General features: G+C 34.7%; 1 protein-coding gene across 1 annotated transcript in view; it reads left to right on the forward strand.

Moving 5' to 3' along the window:
- LOC149410171 (orexin receptor type 2-like) overlaps positions 1–23630 on the forward strand; it is a 538676-nt gene that overhangs the window by 496708 nt on the left and 18338 nt on the right. Inside the window, exons 5-6 of the mRNA XM_089648681.1 lie at positions 10604–10760; positions 21823–21935. Coding sequence (XP_089504807.1) covers positions 10604–10760; positions 21823–21935 — 270 coding nt within the window. The remainder of the gene's footprint in view (positions 1–10603; positions 10761–21822; positions 21936–23630) is intronic.

Raw genomic sequence — 23630 nt, forward strand, 5'->3', positions numbered from 1 at the left:
CGTGGCACAGACAGCAGGAAAACTTAGTAAGATGGAGGGATGATTTTTCCGAACCTTTCCTCCTAAAGAGTGGCGTCAGACAGGGAGGATGCATGTCACCGATATTGTTTAATCTGTACATGGACGAACTCACCGAAAGGCTAAACAATGCAGGAGTAGGCTGCCACATCGGAGGACAGTGTCTGAATAACGTCAGTTATGCGGACGATATGGTCCTGATGGCACCATCTATAAGGGGACTGCGCATTCTTCTGAAAATCTGTGAAGAGTATGCTGAAGAAACAAATATGTTATATAACCCTGCTAAAACGGCTCTATTGGTCATAAGACATGGGCAAGGCCCGAAAAATATTCCTCCAGCTACCTTGAACGGTGTGAACTTGAAGGTGACCGAAGGAACTAAATACCTTGGGCACATAATCACCAGTAATCTGATGGACGATGATGATATTGATAGACAAAGGAGAGCTCTCAGCGTTAAAGCAAACATGCTCAGCAGAAGATTTCGCCTTTGTAGTACCGCAGTAAAAAGGACGCTCTTCCTTTCCTTCTGCGCAACGTTGTACACGTGTGAACTATGGGCAAACTACAAAAAGAGTAGTATAGAAAGACTACGGGTCCAGTACAACAACGCCTTCCGCACAATGTTTTGTCTCCCCAGATACTGCAGCGCTTCCCGTATGTTCACGGAGGGGCGAGTTCCCGGATATGCAGCCCTTATTAGATCCAGGGTGGCAGGAATGAGGGAAAGGATAAGAAGCTCTGGAAATATCCTCACTATGGAAGCCCGCCTCACTCCATCCTCCAGCATTGACGCACACTGGAGAAAAATACTAGCTCCTAATATAGTCACGGCTCCCTAAAGGCTTCAACTTTCTATTATTCTATTATTTTATCATTTTATTCTATTTTATTCTCAATTTATTCTGTTTTTCTTTTCTTTGGTTTTCTGTTCTATCTTTTTGTTTTTGATTATATATTTTATTGTATCTCTATATGGAATGTGTGGGACTGCACTAACCTCCCCACATACCGGAATAAACACTTTATTATTATATTATTATACACATACCAGCTGAAGTCCCGGCGACGAACGGGCTTTACGCGGAATTCTTCAAAATCAAATAACTTTCCTTTTGTTTTAAAGGTCAAATTTCATTAAGAAGCATCAAAATTCCGGTTTAACGGAAGGGAAAAGGATATGAATATATTGTTGAAAGAATAAAACAAACGCGGACAACTAGAATTAGTGCTACATTGAACTTTGTGGCAGTACATACTAAAGCTTCTCTTGGTCAAGTAAATTATTTATATCAGGCACCACTTATGTTTAATATTCTTTCAAATCATATTAAGTCTACCAATTCCTTAGTTAAATTTAAAATGTTAATTAATATTTTTGTATTGACAGACGATTGTCTTAATATTTTTTCATCCTTGTCCTTTTTTTAAATAATAAGATTTTATATAAGTCCCATTTGCTAAAAACTGAATGTCACCCTATCTCTCTTTATTATTTACTTTGCTTCTTCTTTTGAATAATTGATGTTATTATGATTATGTTAATGATTAGTTATGGTTTAATTATTGTTACGATATGCTGTCAAATTACCCATCTGGTAACAAATCTAATACTTATTTTTTCTTTAATTTTGAAATATTTTGTGTTTGTATGTAGAATTACATCATGTTTGTGATTACTCTTATGTTTGCTTCATTCAAATGTAAATTGTTAACCTCGATACAGGCTTAGTTCTAGTGAGGTTGATTTTTATGTGAGATGCAATAAATAAATATGGTGTAGTTTTTTCGTATCTCTAGTAGACAGTGGCCTTTCCATCCCTTAATCAGAATATTGATACTTCTTGATGAAATGTCGCACACTTGACGTTCAAATTAGATAAAAAAATACTAGTTATTGAGCATACATCTATGTTTTCAAAAAACTTTGCAAATAGCACAGGCAACGCCGGAAGCTTCAGCTCCTCTTTTAATAATATTTCTGTTATTGTCTCATTTCTGTTGTTGGTGAGAAAATTACAGTAAATTAAATTAGCAACATCAAAGCAATTATCATCAACTAACAAGAGTTAGATTTTACGAAAACAGACTTTACTTTTAAGCCCCCCTCGTGATGAGCTTATTGTAAAAGGCGCTTCATTAAAGGGGTATTAATAATTATCCGTTACACAAATATTTGAAATTATTTCCTGGAAGATAAAGCTGAACAACTTTTTGGTTAGAGTGTTTCACATAAACATAAATTAACCAAGGGCTTCAAATTTATTTTTTAGTTTTGGTTTTGACATTTTGAATTTTACAATATAACACTCGTGTGATTAGTTCTCAAATTTGCCTCAAAAAGAATGCTCAAGAACGTACTCGGATGCGTAAAAAAGTGTTCTTACAGCTTGTGCAGTCATTCTCGTAAAAAAAAGACAAACATATGTGAAACATGAACAAAACGAGACATAATGTTTGTTTTTTAAATTCTAAACTAATGTTTATAAGACTAATCAAATCTATTTTTACTCGGGAGATATTTTCAATTTGTGTTGATATTACAGGAGACTAATTTTTGCTTACTATCCTTTGTGCTATGTATAAAAACCTTGTCTTATAAACATTAGTTTATCATTAAAAAAATAACAATAATACTTGACAAGTCAAAATATTTCATCAGCAAATTTAAATATAATATGTATGTCTAGACGCCATCTAGTGGGAAATTAAAAACTAACAAAGCCTTTCTTACAAAAATAAAGTTTTTTGTTTACAGGTTTAAAAAATATAGTAAGCAGTAATTGTTGATTGAAGTACTAGTACATATTGAATTATTTGGAAGGTTGGAAATAAGCGGACATGGCTCAGTGGTCCAGAGCGTCTGACCGGACATCAGAAGGCGCGGATTCAATTCCCGTCGGCGGCATTTATTTTTACTCGGGAGATATTTTCAATTTGTATTGATATTACAGGCGACTAATTATTGCTTATAATAATTTAAAACGAGACATGTTCCTAAACTAAGGCATACCAATAATACTGCCAAAATAGAACAGTGCCGAAACAGACCATTAACCAAATTAGAATATTGACAAAATGAAGCATTGAAAAAAAATAACAACCAAACAACAAAACTTATGTACCAAACTTAAATTAACACTACCTAACCTAACCGATTATTTTTTTAGTCACTGTCCTATTTTTGTTTTGTTTACTTGCAAATGCCAGCATTTTTGTGAGGGTACCTCTATATTCTTTAAAAATATTTTTTCTTTGTTTGTCCATATTATATTTTAAAAAATTACAAATATCCTATTAGATTTTTAAAAAATTCAATATTTATATATAATAATGAAGCTTTGATTGTCCATATTGAAAAAAATTTCACCTACTAAACTAGAATAGTTAATAATAATTTAATATAATTTGTCTTTCATGTGTCCCCTATAGACTCAAAAACTACTGGACTGATTAAGCTGAAAATTTCAAATTTTGATCTTATTAGTGTCAGGAGTGTTTAAAGTTGTAAGAATGGTAAAAAAAGTCAGGGATGCCTGAGAAAAAACTTAACTCTATTTTTTGCTGTGGTATGATATATTTAATCCAATTATAGTCGATATAATGTAAATTATTACTTTTTTAGTAAATTAATGTTTAAGACAAGATTTTCTATGCAAAGCACAAAGGGTAACAATTATTTCATAGGCAATAATTATTAGCCTGAAACACTCATCCATATTTAAAAAACTCCTGATAAAAGATACATGTCCACGGACACGGGTTCAAGTCCCGTTGGCGTCATGTATCTTTTATCAGGAGATTTTTCAATATGGATGAGTGTTTCAGGCTAATAATTATTGCTTATAAAATATTTTTTACCCTTTGTGCTATGCATTAAAAATCTTATCTTAAACATTAGTTTACCAAAAAATAATAATTAATATTTGACAAGTTCTAGTATCTTCACCAAAAAATGTAGACAATTTGTCTCGACGCCATCTAGTGAGAGAGTTAGCACTTACAATGCCTTTCTCATATAAAATAAAGTTTGTTGTTTCAGGTGAAAAAATGTAACAAGCAGTAATTATTGAATGAAACACTATTATATATTGAATTATTTCGCGGATAAGAGATAAGCCGCCATAGCTCAGTGGTCAGAGCTGTCGACCGGAAATCGAAAGGACACGGGTTCAAGTCCCGTTGGCGTCATGTATCTTTTATCAGGAGATTTTTCAATATGGATGAGTGTTTCAGGCTAATAATTATTGCTTATAAAATAACGATATAATGTAGTTTATTAACAGTGGTAGAAAAGACAAATCAATTATTTATATTAGGCGTACGTTATGAAAGAATAAAGAGGTGTGAGGACAATGTGCGACTTGGAAGTTAATTGTTGAAGGTGATACTGATACAAAATTGAATTCACAATCTCAAAAATTTACTCCAAACCAATTAGTATAGGATCCCTTAAAGAACGACCGTCACCGAGATGTTTATTTGATGAAACGTATTTTATATTTTATTTAATATGTCATTAAATATATTGCATATCGGTTGCCTAACAAATTTTAGTCCAGGGTATGATTAATTAATAATTAAAAAAAAAAAATTAACATTTCACCGGTTTGATTATTATACAAATTCTATACCAATCGAAAGTATGAAACCCATAGAATATGCAAACGTTAGGTTGCCTACTCTTTTCCGGTCACAACTCTCAGGTTGCTATGTATAAACAGGTAAATCGAAAAAGCATTTTGCACCGGTCTGATAATTGAATAAAAATTATATGAAATTAAAGATTATTTCATTATGAACACGATGGTATAAGGTTGCCTGCTAAAAATCAGTCCCGAATTCCGGTTGTCGAATTTTGAAAACTAAAACTTTTTGAAAATTTGCCGCGAATACCCTGGACTAAAATTTGCTAGGCAACCGATATGCAATATATTTATTGACATATTAAATTAAATATAAAATACGTTTCATCAAATAAACATCTCGGTGACGGTCGTTCTTTAAGGGATCTTAGACTAAATTATAAGTCCCCTAGCATCGCCGGGTGCACGTCAGATAATCGAATAGAAGTTTTTCGTTCCCATGTTTTGTGAAAACATTTTAAATTATCGAATCTCTTTCTTCAGAAGATTCTCACGACGCGTCTTGCAGCGTCGCGACGCTGCAAATCAGCCCTACGACATAGGTACCTCCACCAAGAATATCACAGTCCCACTACAGTTGGAGAAGTTGGGGCTCTTGTACGGTATTCGCATATTAAAATAAGAATATTTCAAAGATTCGTACGTCATTACAATAAAATTAATAATCTTATTCCAGAATGTGGGGAGGTTAGTGCAATCCCACACGTCCCATATAGATATACATTTTTTTTGTATAATATATATATAATCAATTAACAAATAATAAGGACAACTATGCAGGGTGTGGTCTTGAGTGCGCTTGGGCCTTGCGCTCACTCAGGAGTGGCGCTTGGTTCTGGTAGGCTGCGGTCACCAACGTGTTGGCGGAGGTCATTAGCCGCATCCTGGCTCCAGTGACCTGGTGTCTCATCAGGCCGGCAAATCCATTCAGTCCTAGTTCCGTGAACATTGTCGATGCGCGTATCTTCGGTATCCAAATATTTTTCTACAGGGGTCATTATATTGAATTCGGAGTCGTTCCATCGAGCAAGTTCGGTAGTGACACCATGTCTCACACGTATACAGGCCAGTACAGAATGCGTTGAACAGTATTTTTTTACGGTATTGCTGCATTTTCAAAATCTGCGGGCAATCATATTAGACACTACGCTTAGGCTTCTCTTTTGTCGATGGATATCGCCATCGTCCGATAGGTCTTGATTAATAATGTGCCCCAAGTATTTCACGTTCGAACACGTATTTATTTTTGCCTCGTTAAGGTATACGGGGAGCATCTTACTTTTATCTTGACTTTTTCCGTGGTAGAACGCAATCAATTCCGTCTTCTTCGGGTTGTACATCATATTATGCTGTTTTCTATATTCTTCACAAGAATAATAACAAATTCTCCTACGCCAGAGCTTTGCAGCTCTATATACTCTATAAAATAATATCTCATAGAACCTTGAACATAGGAAGTATAAACAAATCCAAATCCCATCATTTTTGGGGGAGACTGAATGAAAATATATGAATTTGTACGTGTAAAAGGTAAAGGTAACCAGATGTAATACACTGTGTTAATTACAGTGAATTGACTATGTTTCCGCCATCCCAATATCATGCTTAAATCCAAAAGCCAAAACATATATCTATAGCCTATATAATTATAAACAAAAGTATCCGTAGCGGGCGGTTTTCCTAAATAAAAATCTACAGTTTTATTCCAAGCTTGATTTTCAAACAAAGAGAAACGTTACTGTCTACATGTAAGAGTCATGTAGAATACAATTCCACGGTTTGGTCCCCAAATTATGAGGTTCATTCACATGCGATTGAAAGAATACAAAATAAATTTTTAAGATATGTAAATTTTAAAATGGGCATCCCTAGAGAAAACCTAAATTACGATAACGTACTTTGTTCGTTAAATTTAATAAAATTATCTGATCGTAGAATCATTTCCGATTTAACATGTTTGTATAAAATTATTAATTCAATATTTGATACCCCTGATTTATTATACGTAATCTATTTTCATACTCCGAGCAGGTCGGTTACAAGACAGTACCTACCATAATATTATTGTTTTCATATTCAATTCTATATCAACGTCCCAATATCACACTCCTGTGCGACGGATTTAACAGCTAGGAAACAAATACTCCGATGTTGTTGATATATTTAGTACATCAATTTCATTATATAAGCATACTTTATTGAAGTTTTTTGCATCAAGTATGGGAATATTTTGATAAAGCTATTTTAATTGACAGTAGTACAGTATTTTGCACGTTAACAGTATTTTGTCGGCTGAAAGAAAAAAATTATTTTGGATTTTTTAATTTTATATTTTGTACCTATATACTGTGTGGATCAAATTCAACAATATTTTTTTATATATGTGTTTTAAAAAGTCATTTCCTGCACTATTTGTGAGTATTATTTCTTAAATATTGTTATATATGTATGTAAAAGCCTTAATAGGCGTGAATAAACAAATAAATAATTTCGTAAAACCACCCCATTTCTCTTTCTCTGTAAAGCTGAATGTTGATACATTCCCTGATCTGAAAAATACTGTCTTCGTTGATTTAAAAAAAAACTCTGTATTAATTCCGGGCTGTGCCGGGAACATAAGCTAGGTACAAAGTATATATATATATTCTACGCACATGACAAAGGTTTAACAAATAAACGAAACTTTTAACAATCGACAAAAAGCTTATAAACCCTGAAAAAATAAATGAAATGTTAACAAACTTTTTGCAACTTTATAACATCGGCTTTTCATCGTGATATTTATTTACAAATCATATTTGCTCCTATTTTGTTGACAACTTCAAAGATTTAAAAAAGTTTTACAAAGTAATTTACCCACAGTTAATCTTCTCGTACAGTACGTCTGAAAAATAAATGTTGAAAAACTGAAGTGCGATGCAGTCATTTTAATTTGTAGTTTATGTTCGCTAAATACATGTTTTTATTATACTCTATCTCAGAGGGTGATTTATTAAGGTTATAAATATATTTAATTTGATCAATTTAATGTTCCAGATAAATTAATATCTTTTATTATTTTATTTAGTACAGGATACTATTTACATTTGAAGAATGTTTTGCCTGTCCAACTAGCAGAAATTTCCGTTTTAGGACTGGCAAAATTTAAATAAATTAACATACATGTTTTGTACAATTAAAGATTAAAAAATAGGAGAAAAGAAAAAGAAAGGAGGGAAAGAAATTAAAATTGATTTTAAAATAAAATGTTGATGTTTGATTACTAAACTAATTAAAATAATGATAACAATTTCAAAATAATATTTATATTTACTTTTAAGGTAATGAAATTCTGAAAAAATAAGAAAATACACAGATTTAGGAAATGAGATTATAAGAATCTGGCATTCTCAGACTATAAAAATATTACCATTTGTAATTTCGGCTACTGGCATTATACACAGCTCTCTCATTAAAAATTTTGGCGTATTAGATCTATCAAAAAATTTATATATAAAGATGCAAAAGTCGGTCATTTTGAATACATGTAGGATAACGAAAGATTTTTTAAATATTTATGTTTAGGGATCAGTAGGTTTTATAGGCCCTGTTAGGAGTTCTACCGAGCCGATCCCTCTGATATGAAAATATCTGGAGTCGGTGAATAATTTTCCCATTTGATCTCTGGTGAGTTGACGTGTTGTTTTTGTATTATTTTGTATTTATTATGCTTATATAATGCACTTGCATAATGTGGATTGCGTCTGAAACCTGGAAACCTCGCATCAAAATTTTCGATTCTAATCGACGAGATTTTTTGCATGGTCGGAGAACTTAAAAGTGATATAAGTTACTTTTCATTCCGGAAAAAAAATTTCATTCCCGTGAGAAAAATATTTGCCCAGTAATTTCTCCCTTATATCACTCGAGCGAAGCCGCGGGTAAAAACTAATATTTTATAAATCAAAACCATAATTTTCTCTAATATCACGAGATTTGTAGGTAGGTACTTAAATATTTAATAATTAACCATTATATGTAACCGTTTATATATATATAAATCTACTCAGACATAGGATACATAAATTTAGTCACATCTAAATATAGATTCAATAACGAAAACAAAACAAATAAAAATACACAATTATATAAAGCTCACCCAAATAACAAATGATTCAAAGAGATACAAGAGACATAAGTAATACAAAATATACCTAATTAAAAAAATTTCAGAAACAGCAGAATTCTTTTTTTTAATCCGTTTAAATTATCAACGAAGATATCTACTTCGGAACATTCTACCTTATTATATAGCATTGAAGATATAAACATATAGAAATGTATCGCGGGATTGTGCCCGAAGAGATATCAATTTTTTTCTTACTTCGGGGAAAATTTAAAATCGGAAATACTTTTTCATGAGATATTCATTGACCTTTCTCGAATCTGATTGACGACTACCGTTTTCTTTCAAATCGTTGCTTTTATATTTTCGGTAGCTATACCAATTTGAATAAAAGCAATATAATTTCTACTAGTTTATTATAATCTTTTCTCGTAAATTTTCTTGTATAAGGCTATTCGAAGTAAAATAAAAACAGGTTTTTTTACTTGTTTCTGCGCTGATTTCTTGTTCGAAAATCTTGTCCAATTTACTTTACATTTAAAATTCTTTTCATTTAAAATTCTTTCCCATTACCTCGGCAAGCCTTCGACTGGAGATAATCACATTACTCAACGAAGAGAGTTGATAATGAAAAATTTTGTGAAAATTTGCGGCTGGAAATCGCCGGAAAATTGAATCAGACATAATTGTTCTCATTTGAAAATCTTTGCAGACAACGTGAAATAAGCTTTTAAAATATTTAACGTTTCGTTAGTTTAAATTTTATAAAAATGGACACACATTACCGATGTAATTATTATTGGGTAAGAACAGAGACGATTAGTGAAAAGACAGTCAAACTTATTTTAAGAACAAATATTAATTTTTGCATATGATTTGGTGAAATATTTTAATTATCTGATAGAAAGAGATGATACATGGACTTGATCATTAGTATGAAACCGCTCGAACAAATGTGTCGCCTGTATGTTTATCCATACTCCTGCAAATTGCATATCGGCTTAGTATCTGTAAACCATATGCATAAGTGGAAGATACTACAAGTATCGCCCTGGTGTAAGACCACCATTCAGAATTGAAACGTTGCTCCAAATGGCTTTAGCCGTGTTTAGTGACTAGATCTGAATAGCCAGGTACTTCCCCACCTTCCTCTTTCCCTTCCCCACTTACCTTCAGCCTCACAACATCCCCCAATTGGGGATGCCATAGTCTCACTGGCTCCAGACGGGAGCAGTTGGGACTCTTGTGAGGTATTCACTATAAAAAATAAGTTTACTTGTATTATTTTTGAATAAATTAGATACCATTAGTGCCACCTGTGAAGGTTAGGTAATAGTATTTATGAAAGGTTCTCGCCTCTGCTATTTGTTTATATTTAAATCGCGTCGGCAAGGACAATTCCTGTATTGCCTTTTGGATTGATGTTTGTCAACTGTCTTTTGTCATATAAAAGGTTAGGTTTCATTAAAAACGCTATTTTTCTCAAAAACAACCAAAGGCTTCACCTTTCCTAAAAAAATCACAGGAACTGGCCTATATCTAGAGTATTTTACTGTAAAAAGTGCCTAGTCATATCATGTGAAAGTGTATATTCATTTGTGATTAAAATATTTCAGTTTGATCTCAAAAATATCGGAGTTTAATTTAAAAGCACTCTAATTTATAACACATGCCATATCTTACTTTATTTCTATTTTCTACGGTACCTACCTAACTCATAAAATTAATGTTGATCTAATCGATCGAAAATCATCGGAAGTTAATGTTTTCACTGACAAAATCAGTCTCGTTTGTAAAAATGATTAATTTTCAATTATTTGAATTGTTCCAGGGGTGACCAACAACCGGCGCAGCACTATGTCCGCGCACGCCAACGCCAGTACTGAGGCGCAGGTGCGCACGCGGAGGAAGGCTGCCAAGATGCTGGTAGCAGTGGTCGTCATGTTTGCCGTCTGCTACTTTCCCGTGCACCTCATCAGCGTGCTGAGGTAGGTCTCCTCCCGTCCAGGAGTAGTCAAAAACAATGTTTTACCTCGATACGCGGTTGTAACATGACCTGGGCAGTACTAGTAATAGACTGAACTGTGGTGCGACGCGGCACACTTTGTATAGGCGAGGGCAGCCCGGAGGATTGTAGAAACCTCAGGTAAACACGCGTGCTTTCGTCGCGAGTCTAGATGTGTCCAGGTGTAATGCGTGCGCTGCCCATACTAGCAGCCCTTAAGTCTCGAAGGTTCTAGGTTATGCTGCAAAAGGCTCGTATTGATCTAGTAGTTCGTCGCTACATATACGACAGGTGAAATCACAGCAGTGCCAACCACCTACCGCAGATTCCAAATTAATATCTTTTACAATTTTTTTTATGTTTCGCTACCTCCTTATTTAGCCAACGTTTCAGATAAATGAGGAGGTAAAAATAAATCACTTTAAAGCTTTTGGCCGTGAAAATCTCAAATCATTTCCCACATAGACGTTCTTTACTTTATAAGTTAACAGTACATAATTTTTTTCTCAAAACAATTTGTCAAATCACCAAACATTCACGCAAAATTCACAAAATCTAACATTGATACACGTTGACTATCAGTAAAAAACATGCGACAATTCCACATAATATATAGTCACGTAAAACAATGATAGATGACAGATGATAAATGATAATGGCCGACATTTTAAACTATGGATAAACACGAGTATATATATATTTACATTAACTTTGCACTCGAAGCCCCGATGAAAAAAAAAGAAAACATATTTTTTTCATTCCGAATCCATACGGCCGAATTACACGTGCCAAGTAGGTACTCGGCCGAGTCACCGCTTTGTTACTTGGTCAAGCAACTTATTGAAGAGTAGAAGTGAGCACATGTAGAAGAGACGTGGGTGAGTCAGTTCATTGAGATTAGTTTAAAGTGCTGTTAACATTGCTTCACGATGGTGGGAAAAGAAAAAAGTCAAAAAGAAAAAAGAGTATTTTTTAACAACAAACGTCAAACACTGACCGAGTGGAGAGCAAGTGAAATGCCTAGTTGAGTATGTAGGTAGAGGGGATACTTACTCGACCGAGTCATTGTACCTTGCTTCTGTCCAATGTTTCACCTGAATCACTCGTCAGCTTGTTGGGCTACTAACTGTACTGATCACATCAGCCGAGCTCTCGGCCGAGAACTTGGCAGTTGTAATTCAAGCATTAGAAATATACAAATTGAATTAAAAAAGCAGCATAAAACCCCCATAAGTCAATTTTTCTATTATGGTTACGCCAATACGCATTATACATTAATTTACACATACATCTTATGCACACCTATGTACAACATGCGACCACTGTACTGAGATAATATTTTTGTTCCTAGTAGTACCTTTTTCTATTCCGCACTCTTTTGCTGCACATTTTGTAGTCAGTCTGTCCGCATCGCTCACTATAAACTACATCTCGCTTATTTTATTACATTTTACATTCGCGCCGATCTCGTGCAAAACCGCTTAATGTTCAGTGCCGCCGCCGCGCCGTGATCCCTGAGGAGGATAACAGGAAGAAAAAGAGTGCCCTTTTTCTTAATGGTGAGTCCCTCCTTATCACACAACATATTATTGTCTGGTGCAGTGGTAATTACACTAACATTCAAGGTCCTTCGACAAACATTTTTTACACTCCTTAAAAAACATACCATAACACCTTTTACACAGCATATTAAGACAGTTTTTTTACCTTCTTTTACATAAAGCTTCTCGCCTTTACTGAGGGAGGTCGTAATCTCAATATTAAAAATTTTACAATGTTGTTTACTCCTGAAATATATTCAGCGCATCTCTTCCGCGAAATATTAAAACGCCGGTTCGTTAAGTCGGGAGTCTACGGGTGGCGTTCGGGGTTAAGGGTGAGTGGGTGGGATTGGCATCGGATGAACTTGTCGGACGGAGTTATCGAGAGGACTTGTCGGGTGGTTTCAATGGGGGAGTTTGTCAGGGAGTTGGAGTAGAAGATACGTATCTCGCGGATCGCATTCTTGTGGAAGTTCATCGAGTGCAAAGGAGAATTGTTGATGTACGATATTTGTGGTTCACCCGCATTGGTTTGCGAAATAGTTGACCTCCGTGGCCAAACGGTTAAAATTCTATATATTTTTTTTTCATTTTAAAATTTTATTTATTAATAATTTAACATTTTTGTAAGATATTTATGAAATGTGAAAATAAAAGAGTTGTAAATTATTTCCTAAGAACGTGTTGTTTAACAGAATTTGAACAATTCATCAAAGTTGATTTTCAAGTTCTGTAAAGGTTCTTTCCTAGACTTCTGGCAAACAGATAATTTTGTTTATTTTTATAAAGGACAAAAACGTTGTAAAAACCTACCAAAAGGTCTTTATGTGCACACAAAACAAGCTGTTTCGTGTGCAAGAAATATAATTTTGGGAAGCTTTAAAACTCGACAACTTCTCGTAGGGTAATTGTGAACACATTAATTGAACACAATTTTATTTTGCTGATAATTATGCAGCATGTGATTTTTAAGCTTGTACATCTGTGTTAATGTATTATATAGTATGTAGCATGGGGAGGCGGCACCTCATCTGCACTAGACCCAATCATAAAGGCTCAGAAAACAATTTTAAACATTATTTCTTAGGCTCCCTTTAATTACAGACTCGAACCTAATCTTCAATATTATGAACGTGTTTTATATATTACAAAACTATTTTAACTCATCTGTACACAAATATACATAATTACTACGAAAAAAGTTCAAAGTTCTCGAAGCAACAACAAAAACTTACAAATACCGACAACGCATATTATTATACTACTTATGGTCATCGAAACTTTAAATGCTTTGCGACAAGACTCTGCAACATTCTTCCAGACAATATAAAATAATGGAATTCACAAAAAAAATTCAAAGACATCGTAAAAACTTGGATCAAAAATAAGAATAGGGCCTTCACCGGTGCATTCACCCAAATTCGCAGCTATTTAAGTCACCACATTATTGAGCGAATACATCTTAATACAAGTATGGGTATGTTTAAAGGTATAGGGAACTAACTTTTAAAAATGTTGCCTCAACTCAGGCTAGCCTAGGGAGGCGGTATTTGAGAAACCTCAACTTACTGTACTTTTATTTTCTTTTTTACCTTCATCATATTATTTTTGTATTTTTCTGTTAATTTTATAACCTAAAAAAATAGTTACAAATCAATGTACAATATAAAACAAAATATGCATTTTTAGTTGTAATGTACAAATTTTCTTATATAGAGATTATTATTATTATTATAGTATATGTTGTTTAGTTTTTATTTTTTTCTATAGTGAATACCTCACAAGAGTCCCAACTGCTCCCGTCTGGAGCCAGTGAGACTATGTCATCCCCAATTGGGGGATGTTGTGAGGCTGAAGGTAAGTGGGGAAGGGAAAGAGGAAGGTGGGGAAGTACCTGGCTATTCAGATCTAGTCACTAAACACGGCTAAAGCCATTTGGAGCAACGTTTCAATTCTGAATGGTGGTCTTACACCAGGGCGATACTGGTAGTATCTTCCACTCTGGAACGTGCCGCAAATATACTATATATTATTTTTAATTAATTAATTGTGAAATAACACAAATCAATCAAATAAAATTTATTTGCGCACGCCGGGTTCGAACCCGCGACCTGATAGTTAAAATCATAATAATATAAATTTTGTTACATCATTTTAACTCTAGTAAATAAATTTCATTTTAAAATCATCCTTATCCCCCATTTTGTATAATCTGTAGGTTATTGTTTTAGGCTTCTTTACATAATAATAAAACACTAGAACAAAAAAATAAATGAGGATATACAATAGAATTGTATATTATGTAAGTTATTTCTGCTTTTTAGCAATATTCTTAGTTATGTATATCGGTTATTAATTTATTATCCGATATTACCATACTGCTTAAGGAATTATGCGGAAAGAAGACCCTTTTGAACTGAAAGCCTTTGCTCGCCGCACATCCTGCAAGAATCCCCCAAGAGATAATGTGGCGAGGCGAACAGACGTCGGTAGACGTAACATCCAATAATGATCGTACTTTGGGGGGACCCTTAAAATAAATATCAATAACCCTTACAGGCAGCTGAGAACTTTAAAAATAAACGGGGAAGTAATTTTATTTTTTTGTGTTTTATTTTCTGTGCTATCTTATCGGGGGATGACTATCATCCGCTGCTCGAAACAAGTAATTGAAACTTACACAATAAACATTTTAAAAAAAAATATAACAAGAATTTCCCCCTCTTTCTTTATCCTCAAAAAAATTAAGATATTAAAAACAATGGTGAAAGTATTTTTAATTTAATTTTAATTTTGTTTATCCCTATATATGGTGACGTTGACGTCATTTCAAAATGTTTAGTTTTAGATCATTTTCTTAAAACGATAATGATGGATAAAAATTTTAAAATTACATATTTTTAGTACATCTCTATCCCATGAATTTTCATGGATCATCGCTAGTTAAATAATATAAAACGTGAGTCAGTTTATTTTCAGCAATATTATCATTCTGAGAATATTGTTCATTAAAAAGTACAACGTGGAGGAAAGATACACCGACCAATAACCGGAGGCTTGAGAATATGGCTCATTATAATAAATTAAAAATAAGTTATGACTTACGAACAGGAAAGATTTAAAAAAAAATTTAATTATTGCCCCTAAAATTTACAACACACTAATTATGTTTTTTTTTATGAGACATTTTAACGTCAAAATACTAATTATTATAAAAACAAATTGAAATAAAAAGATCCATTCTTCTTTCAAATAACATATAAATTATGCAATACCATACTATACCATTGTTTTTGATTGCACAATTTTTTTATACTTTTATAAAACTCCTTCTTTCCAAAACATTTCTTGGTACAATAGTTTTTATGTCTAGTTTAAAACCTCACTGAAAATATCATTTTTTATCTTTTTTTTATATTTCACATATTGTTTTACTTTTGATAACTTAATTTTATATATCTTAACTTCAAAGAAAATGTACACTTTAATATAATGCTGTTGTAATATGCTCAAAATACCATGTATTTAGGTTGTCTCTAACGGTGTAAACTTGTCTATGAAACAAAATAAAACCTCTTTCGTTTTGTCAGCCTTTTACGTTGTTTCATTCAAAACCTAATTAATGTCATATTATCAACAAATGCTTTATTTTTAAACCGTATTAATGTTATAAACTACTATTATAATAAATAATTATAAGCAATAATTATTCGGCTGAAATATCAATACAAATTGAAAATATCTCCCGACTAAAAATAAATGCCACCAACGGGAATTGAATCCGTGCCTCCGGATGTCCGGTCAGGTGCTCTGACACCACTGAGCTATATCGGCTTATTTCCAACCCGCCAAATGATTCAATATGTACTAGTACCTCAATTAACAATTACTGCTTATTATATTTTTTTCACCTGTAAACAACCAACTTTATTTTTGTGGGAAAGGCTTTGTTAGTGCTAAATTTCTCACTAGATGGCGTCGAGACATATAATATTTTCATTTATTAATGACATTGTATTGATATTTCAGAAGACTGATTATTGCTTATAATTATCTGTTATCCTTTATACTGGAATTACATTTCAAAGGGTAGGTATGGATATTATATTAGTCTTCAAGGATTTGAATTTGGAAGGCTTTTTTACTAATAAATTGAGAAAAAAGGTTCATATACATTGATGAAATTCTCATTGTTCGATCTTTACTGACTGGTTTTCAACTATTTTATTGTTAATAATGCTTCGCTCAGTATTAAAAACATGTCTATGATTGTCACTGAAAGCTATTTTCCATTGTCATATTTTTCTTCATCTGACAGCTCCGTGTCTAACGTATTCTGATAAAATCAGTATTGCCAGTAAGCCACGGCTTTACTATAAAAATAACATAGCCAGGTACCTGCGCACCGCATTAACAAGTTAAGTACTTACCCGTTTCTTGTCTAATCTAGAACTTAAATGGCCTAATATATGGGACAATCAACACGCCTTTAATGGCACAAAAAGAGGGATAGAAAATGAAAATTTCACAACTGGAAACTTGATATTGAACTTTTTCAATGAATAGTTAGATTTATCGAAGATTTTCTTCTCCTGTTAATTATTTTCTTCTTCATTGCTCATACTTAGCAGTACTCACTTTTTAAAACCTTTTAAATAAATAATATTTTTTGTACATTTTACACTTTTAGATATTTTAACATTTTATACTTGTTAGTTTATACTTTTCATTGAGTTTTTTTACTTTTACATTTTATACTTTTCTTCTAGTTGCTGTACTATTACATTTTATAATTTTCTTCTAGTTGTTGTACTTTTACATTTTATACCTTTCTTCTAGTTGTTGTATTATAACATTTTATACTTTGTTACTTTATACTTTTCTTTGAGTTGTTGTACTTTTACATTTTATACTTTTACTTTTATTTGAGTTGTTGTACTTTTCCATTTTATACTTGTTACTTTATTCCTTTCTTTGAGTTGTTGAACTTTTACATTTTATGCTTGTTACTTAATACTTTTATTTGAGTTTTTGTACTTTCACTATTCTTCCTTTTGTTCATGGCAACGTTATGCCGTATATATGAAAAAATAAAATAAAATAAAAATAAAATAAAAATACTATGCATAAAACCTTGTCTTACAGACATTAGTTTCATTAAATAATAATAATATTATATTACCCACGCATAGGATTTTCCTTTGTGGGGATATTAAGCTACGTACAATAATGTATATTTATTTGTATAACTATTACAATGCTGTATCAAAATATTCAATTCAAAATAAAAACAGAATTTTTCGCCATTTGCCATCAGAGGGTTAAAACTCAATTGGAACAAGATCTCGCCTGTAACTTGTGGCAAAGGGGAGAGTTGGTTTAATGAGAGAACACGACTGATACTTATGTGAGATTTCAATTTACCGCTGACTGTGAGCATTGAACAGCAGAATCTCACCATCGCATCGGTTTAATGGAGAGGTTCTTAGGGACTTGAAAGGGAAATACAAGCATCACAGAAATCGGGAGCTTACCGGATTGGTAAGACATCGGGAAATTTTTTGTGTTCCGAGATCTAAAATCACAGGTTGCATAAATATTGCTTACAGGGATTATTTAAAGAATATCAAAAATACATTCAAGAGTGATCCAAAATCTTTCTGGAAATTTGTATCCGAAAAGAGGAAAGATGGTATGTTTTTAAAGCAAATCTCATGGAATGGACGTAGTCACATTGGTACCGATATTCCGGAAGCATAAGCATTTTGCGGAATACTTTAAGTCAGTTTATGGTGAACAAAGTTTTGAATTTGACTGGTATGTTCCTGATCCTCATGGGCCCAAAATGTCGACATTTAAAATGTAAATAAAATGATTTCCTAGCCGCACTTAAAAAACTTGCACCATAAAAGCTGTTGGACCAGATTTTATAAATACAATTATTCTGAAAAGATGTGCCGATCTGTTAATTTTACCTCTCTTTCATAGTATAATAGTCGCCTGAAATATCAATACAAAATTGAAAATATCTCCGGAGTAAAAATAAATGCCGTCAACGGGTATTGAACCCGTGCCTTCTGATGTCCGGTCAGGTGCTCTGAAACCACTGAGCATTGTCGGCTTATTTCCAACCCGCCAAATGATTCACTATGTACTAGTACCTCAATCAACAATTACTGCAGATATTTTCGATTTGTATTGATATTTCAGGCGACTAATTATTGCTTATAATTATTTGTTATCCTTTGTGCTATGCATAAAACCTTGTCTTATAAACGTTAGTTTATCATTAAAAATAACAATGTAATATATTTATAAATATTTAAAAAAAAAGTCTACTTAATATATTCATAATTACTTCATATTATGCACACTACAAAATTTGTATAATATCTAACTGAAATCCTCAGCAGGGGAGATCCTAGTGATTATTTCATCATCTCTACTAAAAGGAAGATTATAATACTTATTATTTCGAAGACCTTCCTTCAATGAAATGAATAATTTTCTGTTTCTTTCTGTGAATACCTGTCCATAGTCACTGGGTCTGTGGACATTCACAATTATGGTATGCAGTAAGGATAGAGTGAGGAAGAGATGGAGATAGGAAAGAGGAAGGTTGGGAAGGACCTAAAATTTCGGATCTAGTCACCAAATACGGATAAATCAGTTTCAAGCAAGGTTTTGATTCTGAATATGTAGTCTTACACCAGGGCGATAAAAATTCTATAAAATCTTATCTTCTTCTTCTTTCGTATGGTGGGGGGTCAGAGGGGGACATCTAGATCTGCGAGCCATTTTAGGGCCTCAGGCGTCGCCATGTGGACCTCATCAATCCCGCCGGGGAATGAATGGAGCGGGCATTCGTTGACCACATGTTCGGTAGTCTGCACCGCACCACATTCACACATCGCCGACTCTTTAAGGCCCCATCTGTGCATCATGTGGGCACAGCGGCTATGGGAGCTCCTTAACCTATTGATGGCGGACCAGGTTTTGCGAGGCAGTGAGAACCCAGGCTGTCTCTCGGTGGGGTCCTGTATGAGATGGGCATTCCCACGTTGGCCGTTTGCCACTCAAGTTTCCACCTATCTTCTGGGGTGAGAGGTAGTCGGAGGAGCCTCTCTCCTTCCGCCCAGAAGGGCTTTCGGGACTTCAAGCGGCATGCCGGGTGGGAGACGACATCTTCGTGTAGAGGTATTGCGCTTTTTTGCAGCGCCTTCTTGTATTCCCTCAGTGTTGCAATTTCTCGCCTGATGTTTGGCGGGGTTATGTTTGCAAGTACGGGGAGCCAAGGGAGAGGAGTAGATTTTAAAGTCCCGCTGATGGTTCGCATTGTGGCATTAAGCTGAACGTCTACCATGGAAGTGTGGGCGCTTCTAGCCCATACTGGAGCACAGTATTCAGCCTTTGAGAAAACCAGGGCAATGGATGCTGTTCTGAGCGTGTTGGCGTCGCATCCCCAGCTAGTTCCAGCTAGCTTATTAACTAAGTTAAGCCTTGTCCTGGTTTTTTTACCCACTGTTTCCATGTGTTGCCGGTAGTTCAAGCTCCTGTAAAAAGTAACTCCGAGATAGCGGGGGTGGGGGTCATGGTAAATATTTTTTCCATCAAACTGAACACAGAGTTTGGCATCCGCTTGTGAATTGCTAAGATGAAAAGCTGTCGCAACTGTTTTCGACCCATTTGGCTTTAGTCGCCAATTGAGGAAATATTCTTCCAAAGCCTTTAGGTCAGAATTGAGGATATCTTCTGCTGCTTTAAGGGTTTTGGCTTGAGCTGTGACGGCGATGTCATCTGCGTAAGCAAATTTTCTGCCTTCAGTGTGAGGGAGGTCTCGAGTGTAGATGTTAAATAGCGATGGGGCCAGCACTGAGCCCTGGGCAAGGCCATTATTGAGGGGTATTTTTTTGCTTTTTCGCCCTCCTAGAAAAACCCTGAAGGTACGGCCAGTTAGCAGTTGCTCAATGAGTCGTACTGTGTTGCCATCCTCTATGGTGTCGTACAGTTTAACAAGGAGGCCTTTGTGCCACACCGTGTCGTAGGCCGCAGAGAGATCAATGAACGCTGCCGCAGTCTTCAGCCGTTTTGTCAGTGCCAACACCTGATCGCAGCAGTTACGGCCTGGTCTGAAGCCAGCTTGCTCTTGTGGGACCACTTTCTCCAAAATTGGAGTAAGTCTTAAATCTTATAGAAATTGTGAAAGAAAACTGATGACTATACATCTTTAGATAAGATCTTATAACTCCTAGGCCCCATACAAGACCCATCAATCTATTTTTATGTAAACGAATAAATTTTCAATAACGATTTAATCAATTTTCGATTGCCGCCAAAACACAGTGGCGTTCATAATGACGTCGTAGCCAGTTGGAACCGTTTCAGTTTATGCGGTTTTTTCAAATCAATAATTGTGAATGAAAACATAAAAATTTATTTTTTTTTAGTACAAAATCTGAAAAATAAATTTAAAATCATCCACACATTTTTAACGGTATTCATCGTTTGTGCATATAACCAATTAGCCTTAGGTCACACCAAAGTGGTTTGCTACGTTTGGTGACTTGGCAGGGGTGCCCGGTGTCATGGTGTAAGGATTGTCCAGGTCTTGGTGGTGGATGCATTTGCCCACCTTCTGTGTGGTGCGCCGGTTCGGGAGAGACTATTTCAACTTCTTCAGCCGTTTGGTCTTTGCACCGCAGTGGGAGGAATGTCTTCATACGTCCGTCTCTGCTGACTCAGATTCCTACACATCCCTCAAACCTTTTGTTCCTTCCCAGATCTTCCTCTCCATCCTTTCCTTAATTAGACCCTCCACACGGCATCGTCAATGATGAAATAACCGCAATTTTTTTTTCTTAGGGCCTCCTTTGTGGAGCTAATGTAAAAAAAAAATCAGTTGCCAATATTTGTTGCGAATTCCTCTCTTGCGAATTATATAACGGTTTTAAATGTTTTCCTTTAAAAATATGCGAATCAAAGATAAAATGAATTTTTGCACAAAAAAGTTCTTAAAAATGATAATATTTTTTCATCTCGTCTTTATTTTTTTTATTTGAACGAGGCCACCTGCGTGAATTTATTCTGAAAGGCTACTAATTTATTAGGATTTAGTCATGTAGTCTCAATTTCAAACAATATTTTTAAGCCAAACTCATTTTTCTCTATGTGCAAACATTTCTTTGTTATCGTGATTGGATTTTGAGTTATTTTACGTCTTTCTTTTCCTCTTTATTTAGTCAACAAATAGATCAAATTGCCTTGCAGTATCCATCCTCAGTCATCATGGCAGATATACACTGAGGATGGATACTGAAAGGTTTGCTGAAACGTTGGCTAAAGGCGGAGAAAGCACAACACGACGTAATACTCCAAAAAATAATCAGGACAACAGTTTTGGTCCTGAGAATCTCAAAACAAATCATTTTAATTAATATTTTTCGAAGAAAACTTCTTCTAACTGCTTTTCACTTCTCATTTTAATTGTTTGTTTATCAATTTCAGATACGCGTTTGGTATGCAGCAGACTGACACCATAGCGTTCCTCGCTTTGCTGTCTCACTGGTTGTGCTACGCCAACAGCGCTGTAAATCCTCTCATCTACAACTTCATGAGTGGTGAGTTAACTCTGCAGTCACTAATTGAAAAGCACGTTTATTGTCTGTTCTTCTTTCTGAGGATGGTGACCTGACTGAAATTGGATTGATGAACCAGACACCACCACTCCTCACTGTACGGTACTGCAGAGTTAAGGACACAGACATTCTGGAAGCTCGTGATACTTGATCAGTTCAAAACCTGGGTCATTTTCCTATGCTTCTCCTGCTTTCCAGTTCGCTATTGACCAAGAGCTTCCAGGGTATGAAGTATCCAGTTCTAAACTCAACATTCCATGATAAACGAGTTTCCACCCCGCCTTACCTTCATGTACTGCATAGGAAGATACCGACAGCTGTGATACTTGATCAGTCCAACGCACCGCTGATCTTTATCTACTTCTTCTGCCTTCCAGTTTGCTCTTGAACGTCACCTTTTGCAGGCTGAAGTTCTCAGTTCTAAGCTCAAATAACCCTAATCACGAGGATTCCAGCACTTCTTACAATCCCGTGCTGCTTGGCGATACTAAATATTCTGGAGAACTGTGACACAATTTAACTCATTGGTGGTATTTACTTGGTTCTCCAGCCTTTTACTTTTCTGATAAATGCTGTGACCATGAGCTTTTCCAGACTGAATGTTTCAATTCTAAACTCAAATAGCCAAAAAATGTATTTGTCGTGAAATCATCATTCTTGACTGGTCTCTGCACGACTCTTACTCAGAGGCAACTCATCGGCCAAGTCTGATTCATCAAATTAACTAAGTTAAACTTTCTCGTATACTTTTTACAAAGTTTGGGAACAGAGTATTCAGTGCACATTTTTGGAATCACAGGCTATTAAGTCGGAGGTTAGAAATTGGCTTTTAAAACTTTGACAGTCAATTAAAAACAAACTTTCTTAAGAAAATGAAACCATATACACTAACCAACTCTCATCCAAGAGCAAAACGCTTTTGAGGTGATTATTTCTATACAGTTTGCAGTTCGTAAACGCCTCACTAGGATATTAGCAAAATGAACGTAAAATGGTGGTTTTTACCTACTGAATACAAATTTTTTTTTATATTTGATCCAAAAAATACGTTTGACAAATTACAATGAAAAAATAAAAATAATGCGAAATAGTTAAGTTGCCATGCAGAGTTTATTTTATTGAAGTGAAACTTCTTTAGGCGCGTAATGGATTTTCGGGGACCGAGTAAAACCGAGTCAGGATCGACACGAAAATGCGGGTACCCCCACCACCGCTCACCGTTCACTGTCCCTCTCTCACCATATGCGCTTGTTGAGGTGGGGGAGCCGCTCACGAACGTTTTGCTTTGAGTTACGAGCGAGATACGAGTTCGGTTTAGCAGGTCGGCCGGTAGCGCACTTGCGCGGCCACGCCCACCACGGCCAGTGAATCAGTTAGCAGCGTGCTCCCGCTGTGATAAGTTGTGTTCGCGTTTTGTGTTGCGTTTACATTTACATTTATAGTTGTAGTTCATTTAATTAATTCATTTAATTTTTGATGAAATGAAAATAGAGAGAGAGGAATACTAGAAGTTTCACTTCTGTCTTGCGTAGGCTTGACACACCCACTTTTTTTTTATTTATTTAAGTGAAATTGTATTACAAAATAACAACAAAAATATATATAAAATATGATTCCTAATGAGTTTAATTTAACTAATTTCGGGAAAAACAACATTATACAATAAAAAGGAAATTA

The sequence above is a fragment of the Hesperophylax consimilis genome, chromosome 28, assembly GCF_061612785.1.
Source record: "Hesperophylax consimilis isolate HC1 chromosome 28, BYU_Hcon_1.0, whole genome shotgun sequence".
NCBI lineage: Eukaryota > Metazoa > Arthropoda > Insecta > Trichoptera > Limnephilidae > Hesperophylax > Hesperophylax consimilis.